The 11,167-nt window shown below is 41.6% G+C and overlaps 1 protein-coding gene across 1 annotated transcript in view; it reads right to left on the bottom strand.

Moving 5' to 3' along the window:
• Positions 1–243: 243 nt before the first annotated feature.
• The window catches only part of TMC2 (transmembrane channel like 2), a 70,177-nt gene continuing 59,253 nt past the window's right edge, over positions 244–11,167 (bottom strand). The window contains 2 exon segments of the mRNA XM_059898671.1: positions 244–344; positions 347–445. Coding sequence (XP_059754654.1) covers positions 244–344; positions 347–445 — 200 coding nt within the window.

The raw sequence follows: 11,167 nt of genomic DNA, 5'->3' as shown, positions 1-11,167 counted from the left end.
GGAAGGGCAGTTAGTGAGGGGAAGGCTCAACTCTTCTAAAAGGTGGATAAAGCCATTGTCCTCCTGTTTTGGTAGCTAACAAGGGCTTGAGTCTGAGTAATCAAGGTTTCCATGTTCACTGAGAAGAGGGAGAATGTGCATGTGTGTGAGAAGAGAGAGGAAGAGAGAACGATTTTGGGGGTGAGGTGAGCCGGTGGGGGCCCAAGGATCAGCCCCAGGACCATGCTCCATTAGTCCCAGCTGTCAGTGGGGAGGTTTCTGAGCACTCCTTCCAGAGGCTGACCTCCAAGGACGAGCCTGAGGCTTCGCTTGGCCAGAGTCTGGTCTGACGCCAGGGGGTGCTGGGAGGCAGGTGACACAGTCCTGCCAGCAGAACTGGAGGCCCTAGAGCCCTGCGCCTTCTGGTCCAGGGTCTGGCTTGGGCTAGCAGGGTGATGTGCGGTCCCTGCAAAATGAACAAGACAAGAATGAGGATGTGGGAGCTTTCCCTACAGTTTCCTGGTGTGGAACTGGAGCTTTCTGGAGCTGCCCTGTGCTGTCATTAGCTTTCAGTCCTATTTAGTGATGTGAGAATGGTCGGATCACCCTCAGGCATCTAGGTGCACCTTGGCCTAGTCTTGGCATAAACAGCCATGTAAGAGGAGCTGTCTGGAGAACTAGATTTTGAAGGCTGGCCTTAGGCTAGACTCTGTGAGCCTGGTTTTCTTGAGAGTAAAACTGGAGCATAATAACAGCCTCACAGGTGGCTACCAGGGTCAAATATGATGATAGGGTTGTGGAAACTGTTTGGATCAGCCCCAGAATGGTGCTCCTGCTAATCAGATCCATTTCCAGCTCTTTCGCTTACTTGTTTCTCTCCTTCAGCTCTGAGTTGGGGGCAATTACTGGCTTCTTCTTCACCAAATCCAGTTCCAGGGACATAGAAATAGACTAAGTTTCCATCGTGGATGGTATGGCCTGTGGCTGAAGTCCAGGCTTTGATGGGCACCATGTCCATGTGTGACCTCCAGGCTCCTCCCCGTCCCAGCTTGATGCACATAGAATCACAGGACGGACAGAGCCAGGGTTCCCCACATCACTGTAACCGAGCAGGACCCTATGGGGCCTTCCTGGGACAGGCTTTCCCCCATATCCTCTGCTTTAGCTCTTCTCTGAAGTACCTAGATAACAGTATTTGATGCACATTTCCTGAGTTGTTTTACAGATGTGAAAACACCCCACCAAATGGAAGAGGTTAACTACTTGATGACCATGAGAACATAGCCCCAGGCCTCCTGGAGCCTAAGGACTGATAATGTTAACCCCAGTGACACCACCCTGTTCCCTCACCATCAGCCAATCAGAGAATTGTGCATGAGCTGATCACACACCCTATGACCCCCTTCCCTCACCTGGCTTTTAAAAATGCTTTGTCAAAACCCTCTGGGGAGCTTGGGACTTTTAGGGCATGAGCCACCTGTCTCCTTGCATGACACTGCAATAAACCTTTCTCTGCTCCAAACTCTGACATTTCAGTTTGTTTGGCCTCACTGTGCGTTGGGCGTGTTGCAGCAAAAATAGAAATGAGACTTTTCTTTTCTGATAAACAAGGAAAATAAGGAAACAATGAACAGGCTGGGGAAACAGCCTAAACAGGCCTGAAAGAGTTAAGCAATCTTGGTTATTCTTTAGCGGTTACTACTAACAAACACTTGTAGCTAGACTTGTCCTTCACAAAGCTAAACAAAGCTAATTACTCTCTGACTCCATAGGAATTGTTCTCTGCACCTGGCATTCTTCTCCCCCTATACTCCCTTGTAGCATTCTGCATTTCAAAAAGAAGGTCACAATAACTTCAGGGACATCAGATCTGGTTGCTGAGCCGCCTGAGGCCAGCTTTGGCTGTATATTTGCAGAAGAAAAGAAAAACATGTAAGACCTTCATTACTTTGAGCCTTATCACCTTCCCAGGCCACAAGCCCTGGGATATAAACCTCTCTCTATTCCCCAGGGAGTGGGGCACAGTCTTGAGGCCCTAGCCCCCTGTGTTCCCTCTTTGCCTGGCAAAGAATAAAGCTACTCTTTCTCGTTTCCATATTTCTTTTTTGGCATCAGTGCACAGAGAGTCAATATTTTGGAATCAAATTTTAGGGGCTCGTCCAGGATCTTCTCATGGGCAGGTGGCCCTGCAGGGCCCCTTGGCTTGATCGGAGGCTTGGGAATCTCTCTCCACACCAGCCTCCTTCAGGAGAGACGAGGGTTGGGGGATTTCTCTGAGGCCAGATCACCAGGGACTCCCTGCCGCAAGGCCGTGCCCCGATCACACCTGACCCGCCTTCTCACCTGACCCGCCTTCTCGGCTGCAGAACTCTGAGGCTGCGGTGGAGAATGGGGGAGAGGTTGACCTAGAAGCTGCTGAAGCTTTTTTTTGCCTTGAGGACACCTTCTTTTTCCCTTCCCTGTGCCAGCTCGGACTTCTACTCTGAGAAGACATTAACTCTTGGAATATCAGAAAGAGGGTGTTTGGTACGTCATGACACACCCGCCAGCATTTTGGTAAGTCCTCTGGGGTGCACAACTGAGGTCTTTTGACTTTGTCTGTTTGGGGAACTTCAGTTCCAATTTGGGGAATTCTCCCTGTAAAGGGGAATTCTGTTTGTAAGGTGCCGTTTTGGACAAACATCACAGGCTTAGCGGGACTTGGAAGTCACTTTTGGGCATTTCTGACGTTTGGCTTTTTGATATCTGTGCATCTCTTTGCCGCTTGTTTTACTTTGAGTGTGACTTTCCACTAACGAGGTTTGGTTTGAGCGTGCAGACATCTGGTACTAACTGCTTGAGCTAAAATGGGAAGCGCTTCCTCTAAGGTTCCACCCTCACCTGGGAACCCCTTGGGGAAAATTTTAAATGACTGGTCGACCTATAGCTATCATCCAGTGACAAAAAAAAAATGGCCTGAAAATGGTTCTCTTACAATTAGATCTTTAATGCCACAGGATGGGAAAATGGACTGAGGTTCCCTTATGTTCAGGACTTTATGCCCCTTTTATCATAATCCTGCTCTATGTGACTCCGTAATCAAAAGCCTGAGGAATCAAAAAATCTCTCCTAACATTATAAATGATCCCCTCTTAACTCCTCCCAACTCTCAGGGGGGAACCAAGCTTTCCCCACTCCTGCAAGTTCCCTTACTGTTCCAGATTCTTCTGATCAAACTAAGACCCCACCTCCCCAGAGAAACAATCCCTGCTAGGACAACATTTTATCAGCCAGTCTCCCCGTATTTAGGGCCAATTCAAGCGTGATTTGGTCTATATTTTAGCTATGAAACTATGACTACAGAAAGGAAAGATGATTTTCTTTTGACAGTATGGCCATAATATTCTTTAGACTCTGGAGAAAATTGGTTAAAATAAAACTTTTTTTGAAATTGCCAAACTAATTCTTTTTTACATGTGCAATTAGAAAAAGCTAGCTTGCTGAAGTACTTTTTTTCAGAATTCTGACCCTGAGAGAATAAAAATATGCCTAGGAGAAAGCTTGAAGTTAACACTTATCATGTCCTTGAGATACAAACATGGCCCACTTTGCCTGAGACTTCAGCCTTGGGTTAATTAGTAGAACTTCAAGCCAAGAAAAAAAGGGGGGGGGGGCAAAGAGATATTTTAAATCTCAAGCAGAAGCTATGAGATCTCTGTCTGTCTGGATACCTGTGTATGTCTCAGTATGTGTTCTTGTCTTTGGATTATATTGCTGAGGTTAATTTGTAAATGAGCTCTATTTAATTGGCTTAAAAGAAAAGTAAGTGCTTACAAATCAAACAATTCTAAATACAAGAGAAATTAAGCTAAATGAATTTCAGGTTCACGTGAACTGGGAAATATTCAATATTAAATTAATACTGGTATTAATGTTTAAGTTTGTTGATCTAATTAATATAGACATGTCTTTAGAGTCATCAACATTAAGTATACTTTTATTGTGCCTAGGTTTAATATAAGCTAAATAAGATCTTATTATATCTGTTGCAAATTTGTCAACAAGGAAAGTAACTCGATGTGAAGAAACTTTTAAAAAAAGAAAATACAAATAAGACTGTAGAGCAGAAACTAACACAGCATTGTAAAGCAACTATACCCCAATTAAAAAAAAAAAGAAATAATACAAAGGGATCCTGTGAACCCTTTACCCAGTTTCTTTAAATAGTAACATCTTTCAAAGCAGTTTTTAATACAAGCTATACTTATTGGAATAAAATGTTGAAGACATTAAAAAAAAAAAGATAACTTCCCTCTGTCAATAAATTTCTGAGAGTCAGCCAATCAGTCTGACCCAAGAAACCATGCTTCTACAGCTGACTTCAACCCACTTCTACTCCTGAAAGTCTTCCAAACTCTGAAATCCATGCCTCCCCAAAGTCTTTCAATTTATCCCCATGCCTTGTCCAAATGTTTGCTTTGCTAAAGGAGACTGCCTTGCTAGCATCACTCTTACCCAGAGACAGCATGACTGTCTAACAGAGGAATGGTTGAATAAATAGTAGTATAATCCATACCATGACATTTTCCCTAGTTCTTAAAAAGAACAAGTTAGATCTCTGTCTAATAAATCTCTATCTACTAAATTAAAAAGAAAAAACAAATGAGATAAGAGCTTTGGGTAAACTTTTTAGGAATAATTATGTTTAGGAAAGTCTACTTAAGAATAATCTCTCCAGATATTTGACGACTTGAAAATTTAGAGTAGTGCTAAATTAAGTTAAATGATGGAAGTTTATTGAATAACTAGGCCACTGCCAAATAAAATAAGATACTAAAACATCCCAAGGAGAGATATTAAACTAATTAGGTTGATTTGGTATGTTAAATTACATGCGAAATATTGTCAAATGAGCAACAAATCTTCTTAGGTTACATTGCATGGTAAATGTTACTAATATAGATACTCTAGAAATTATATGGGATTCCTAAATTTCTGATATGTCCGGGTAAAATGTTATCAGTCATAATTCTAGTTATCATCTTAAAGTGTTGTACGTCACAGCAGTAACCAAGTTACTTTGTCAACTGCATTGTAATCAGATTTTAAACATGCCTTCTTAAATCTTTTGTCATTATAGACACTTACGCTTTCACTCGAATGCATTTGCAAAAGTGCTACCTCTTCAAGATTTATAGAAAGGACTTTCTAAGATTAAATTAAAGATTAATTAGGCAAATAAATTTTGTGATTAACAGTAAGCTGGTACCAGACTGGAATTTGGTTCTCTGTTAAGAGAACAAAGTTTTCTTGGAATGCTGCTTTTGATAACAGACTGTGTACATTTCTTTGCCTTTAAGTGATTTATATTTGTTTTTAAAATATTTTGTTACTTTGATAAAGTAAATAAGTATTATTTCACAATGACCTATGAAGATTATGACCCACGTAGATAAAGTTCATTCTGCTACTACAAAAATTAACCCCTTGTTGTCAGACTTTTGCTATCCTGATGTCCTTGTAGCATGGCAACAGTCTACTCCTAAGTCAGAGAATTCAAAATGGGTCAACAATAGCTGTAAATTAAACAGTCAGGGCTATGGAAAATCCAAGACAGCTGCTTGGCTTTTCCCGGCTCCCTGACAAACCTCATTTTTATTTAATGGGTGAAAGCCTTCCCCTGGCTACAGGGTTAATGCCCTCAAAATGAAAAAAAAAAAAGGTTAAAATGTGTTTTCCACTTGGGTTATACTTTCTACAATCTCCAGTGATCAAGGCACCCACTTCACTGGACAAATCACACAAGCCTTAACAAAAACTTCACAAACTTCTTAAGAATTATCACGGTCACTATCATCCTCAATCATCAGGTAAGGACAACAGAACTAATGGAAAAACCGGACTCAGAACAAAAATTAATTACATGGGATCAAATGAACTGCTAAATATGATGATAATTTTTATGACTTTTTGTCTGACATATTACTGGCTTTTAATCTTTGTTTTTCAGATATAAAGAAGCTCTTCTCCTCAAGCTACTTATGGTTTACAACAATTTGGTAATTTATACCTGTGGGTAAAATTAAAACAATTTTCTTTTCTCTCTGCCTGGTCCCGCAGAAAAAAATTGGAGACTGTTGGGTAATGAACAGCCTTATCAGGTAAATAAAGAAGACAGTCTCCTGACAGATACAAAAATCTCAAAGTATTTTAAAAACCTCTAGAAGAGAAAAATCCAGCTAGGATGGCGGGCCTTTGGCATGGCTTTCTTGGCCTTGAGAGGACTTTGGGAATTTAGTCTGTGACTCCTTCTGAGGAATTATGCCAGAGTCAATGTAAAGAAACCTATGTGGTCAATGGACCACACTAATTTTAAAAACAAATTAGTCTTGGCTATGTTTAATAGAAATTGGGATAATTTTAGAAAAAATTATGTTTCCCTAAATATTAGATTCTAGTTTTGTTAATTAAGGTCTGTGTTTACTAAGACTCATTTCTCAGATAGTTCCCTGCTGTTATGTTATATTGTTACAAAAGTTAATTAAACTGTCAGAAGGACATTCTGTGTTTCTGAAGCCTAACTTCAAAAATCAATCTTTAGATGAAGATCAGATGCTCCATGATCTACAACCAGGAGATTAACACCAGCCTATGGTCATTTAAATTTAAAGAAACAGTCAGACTATACTGAGGATAATCAGTCTAGTAACACTAGAAAATTGGGCTGGGTGCCTTATTGTATATTGTATATATACAAGATAGGTGTATACAATATTAGGTGTATATACACCTAATTGTATGTTGACAATGCCAATATACAATTTCCCTGAAAGATAAGGATTGGTACAGAACAGACTAAGTCAGATGACCTGGGATATACTGGGCCACACCTCATGGAAGTTCTTGGCTTAATTCGTACTTATGACTCTACTAATACTGCTAGCTATGTTATTTGTATTTTGTCTATTTTACAAGATTGTTGTTTCCTGCATTACCAAATGTGTGACTGAGCCTCTGATAAAATGATGATATATAGTTCCATATGAGATCAATGATTGTAATAGTGTAACTCTATATATGGAAAGAAACAACAAGAGGGAATATTTTCCTGGACCATAAGAGACTAGTAAGCCAGGTGGTCCAGAGACTTTTTGCTACTAGTAAAGCCTAATTCAGTAATAGCACACTGAGTAGCCTATCAACAAAATCTTTACCAGACTTAGGAATGAGCATTCCTAGCACCATGGGATGAAATGGTCATAAAATGCCCCCCAAACTGTGGTCGAACTTATGACCATGAAGGGGCCCTGCTGACTGGAAACTGACACTTGCAGTCTACCTCTACAAGGATTAAATCATGAGCTGCTACAGCTGCTGACCTTCAACACCCCCTGCTTCAACACCCCCTGAACTCTGTTCAGCGGGGAGATCAGAAATGAGGCATTCTGTGCTCTGGGAAAAACTGACAGAACAGGCCTTCAGATAGTTAGATATTTTCAGGTAAGGATTTTCATAAACCCAAATTCTTGAATTTTCTCATACCTAGAAAAACACTAAAATTACTAACAGTGGCAACTGCTTTGGTTTATATGTTTATTATATGTTAATACCACCTAAAAGGTTAAAACCCACTTGGCTAAAATTAGACAACTGGCTACCTGGCTACAAGTCTCCTCAAAGTGCCAAGTCTAGATTAGGATTCAGCCTCATTCTCCTAAAAAGAATTAAGATCTATTCTGTCTATTAATATTCAGGTGGTCACTCCTCCAACTACTTCTGAGTCTGTTACATCTACATCAATCACACTGGGGTGATAGAAAAGACATCAAAACTATATATGACCATGCCAAATGGCTCCATTCCTTTGGACAGGATAACGCAAACACTGACTCTATCTGGACCACAATTAAAATTGTTATCAAATGTAACTTGGTTCTTATTCCTGCTTTGGCCCCTGGTTACAGTCATTCTTTTCCTGATCTTTGGCCTCTGCCTTTTTTAAAACTGCTTGTTAAGTTTTGTCTCTTCCAGAATACAACAGGTTCACATCAAGATAATCACGATACAGAGATTCCAGCCACTCCTCGGAACAGATCCTGCCAAAATAACAACAGAAGTCACCCTGGGGCCCCTTAATGAGACAAGGCGAGAGCTCCATGACCCCAACTAGGTAAGGTCTATGATATGAGCCCCTTGCCAGTCTGAAGAAGCTACAGAAGACAGACCGTCATCTCTCATCCTATCAATAAAGATTTCTTGGGGTTCATGTATCTCAGGGGGGATTTAAGTAGGAGATAGATGGGCCCCTGGGCTGGACAGCTGATGTTTGTCAAATGGAGCAAAACTGAAGTTTTGTCCTCAGCCAGGTAAGAACGATGCCCATTTCCCTTCCTCCATTGATATGGAGGGAATGAACTAGCAGTGGGGAATTTGTTGCAGCAAAAATAGAAATGAGATTTTCTTAAATAGAAATGAGACTTTTCTTTTCTGATAAACGAGGAAAATAAGGAAACAATGAACAGGCTGGGGAAACAGCATAAACAGGCCTGAAAGAGTTAAGCAATCCTGGTTATTCTTTGGCAGTTACTACTAACAAACACTTGTAGCTAGACTTGTCCATCACAAAGTTAAACAAAGCTAATTACTCTCTGATTCCATAGGAATTGTTCTCTGCACCTGGCATTCTTCTCCCCCTATACTCCCTTGTAGCATTCTGCATTTCAAAAAGAAGGTCACGATAAATTCAGGGACACCAGATCTGGTTGCTGAGCCACCTGAGGCCAGCATTGCCTGTATATTTGCAGAAGAAAAGAAAAACATGCAAGACCTTCATTACTTTGAGCCTTATCACCTACCCCAGGCCACAAGCCCTGGGACATAAACCTCTCTCTATTCCCCAGGGAGGGGAGCACAGTTCTTGAGGCCCTAGCCCCCTGTGTTCCCTCTTTGCCTGGCAAAGAATAAAGGTACTCTTTCTCGTTCCTCCAAAACTCTGTCTTCGTATTTCCTTTTGGCATCAGTGCACAGAGAGCCAATATTTTGGCATCAGGCACACGAACTTGCGCTAACATTACCACTTGGGAAGAAAGTGGCCATCAAGTGGAAACACCCAATTTGGACTTTATGGAGTGAGAAATAAAGTTTTATTGTGTTTGAGCCATTAGCTGTTTTTGGCCTGTTTGTTACATCAGTGTCATTCTAGTGCTTACTTCAAGAAAGAGAAGCTAAATGAGGGCAGCAACAGAGGCTACTGGAGTTTTCCAGGGAAAGAATAACCATCTTCCTCAGCTCTCCCCCACACCCTAGTCCCACTGATGTGTTCAGATAACCCTTTCATATACTGTAATATTGACTTAATCAGCATAAAATGGAAAGAAAGAGCTTTAGATCTGTAATAAAAAATTCAAATTTGGAGAGGGGCAAACTTTAGATCAGCAGCCAGTAGAGAAAAGAGGGGAAGGGAGTGGGTAAGGTGGACAGGAACATTGGGACTGTAGGTGAGGTAGGAGATAGATGGGGCCCCCCCAGGGGTAAGCAGCTAGAGTTCATTCCCCAAGGACAGAAACTCCAAAATTTCAATAGCAGGATGATCAAGAGAGGAGGCTGGGCCCTGCCCAGATAAGAGATAAAAGACCACATATTTCTCATTCTTGAAGTCAAGGAGACCTTCCTGACTAGAAAGCTCCTTGGAGGTCAAAAGGGGAGTGATGTCAAGGCCACCCATAGGCCTCTTTGCCGGAATCCATCTTGGCTGAAAGATGCTCATGCACACACAGGGGAGGACCCAGAGATATACCAAATACAGACTCAGAACCAGGCAAATCAAAATGATAGGCCAAAGAAAACCCAGAAGAAATGCCCCATATAAGTGATTTAAATTACCACAAGGGCGTGACTCTCTCTGAGCCTGCCCGTGTGTCTATCCACAAGTACTGTACTCTTTTTCCTCCTAATAAACACTTTACTTGTTTCACTACTTTCCTTCTTTGTGGGAATTCTTTTTTGCAAAGCTGAAGGGCCAGGGCCTTATCACTGACCATTTGTCTAGTGGCTAGGATTCTGCGCTTTCACTGCTGCAACCCGACCTTAATCTCTGGCCAGGAACCAAAACCTTGCTTAAAGCTGCTGCAGGCCGAGGCCTCCCACGATCATGGGGACATGAATGGACACTGTCAAACCAATGTAAGTTTCTTGCTTTCTCATGTGAAATGTTTTATAAACCTATTTTTTCCTTCCATCGGTGTCCAAATACGTCCATTCCATTTTTTTGTCTTGTTTTTGTTGGTGATATGACAACATAGTATCACATTTACTCCATTTCCTGCCCTGTGTGGAAAAATTAGGTGAATTCAAACACTTTCTTCAGGGACTTCCTTGGTGGTCCTGTGGGTAAGACTCCACGCTCCAAACGCAGGGGGCCAGTGTTCAGTCCCTGGTCTGGGAACTAGATCCTGCGTGCATGCTGCAAGTAAGAGTTCACATGCCACAACTAAGAGTCTGCATGCTGCAACTAAAGATCCTGCATGCCACAATGAAGACCCAGCGCAGCCAAAATAAATAAATAAATAGGGCTTCCCTGGTGGTGCAGTGGTTGGGAGTCTGCCTGCTAATGCACGGGACACGGGTTCGAGCCCTGGTCTGGGAGGATCCCACGTGCCGCGGAGCAACTAGGCCCGTGAGCCACAACTACTGAGCTTGCGTGTCTGGAGCCTGTGCTCTGCAACAAGAGAGGCCGCGATACTGAGAGGCCCACGCACAGCGGTGAAGAGTGGCTCCCACTTGCCACAACTAGAGAAAGCCCTCGCATAGAAACGAAGACCCAACACAGCCAAAAATAAATAAATAAAAATAAATTAAATGGGGAGTTTTAAAAAAATAAAATAAAAATAAATAAATAAATAATAAAAAAACAAACAAAAAACCCCACAAAAAACACTCTTCAGCTCCACAATAAGTGCCAGCTATTCGTTCTTCTGCATTCCATCTCTGAACGAGGCTTCCAAGCTATCGATGGACTGCAGCTGATCTTGCTGACAAAAATGTCTGTAGCTTTGAAATGCCTTCCATATATTTTGGAGACTCACCAGGAATAGGTTCTACATTGACACAGACCTCTTGTCCTCTTTTTGTAACATCCACTTGTTTATGGCTTATTTCAATACTTGTTGCTATTCCAATATCAACAAGTGTTTGCTAGGGATACACACAG

Source organism: Balaenoptera ricei, chromosome 15 (genome assembly GCF_028023285.1).
Source record: "Balaenoptera ricei isolate mBalRic1 chromosome 15, mBalRic1.hap2, whole genome shotgun sequence".
In the NCBI taxonomy this organism is placed as follows: domain Eukaryota; kingdom Metazoa; phylum Chordata; class Mammalia; order Artiodactyla; family Balaenopteridae; genus Balaenoptera; species Balaenoptera ricei.
The sequence above is the reverse complement of the archived record's forward strand: the minus strand, read 5'-3'. Positions and strand labels throughout refer to the sequence as shown.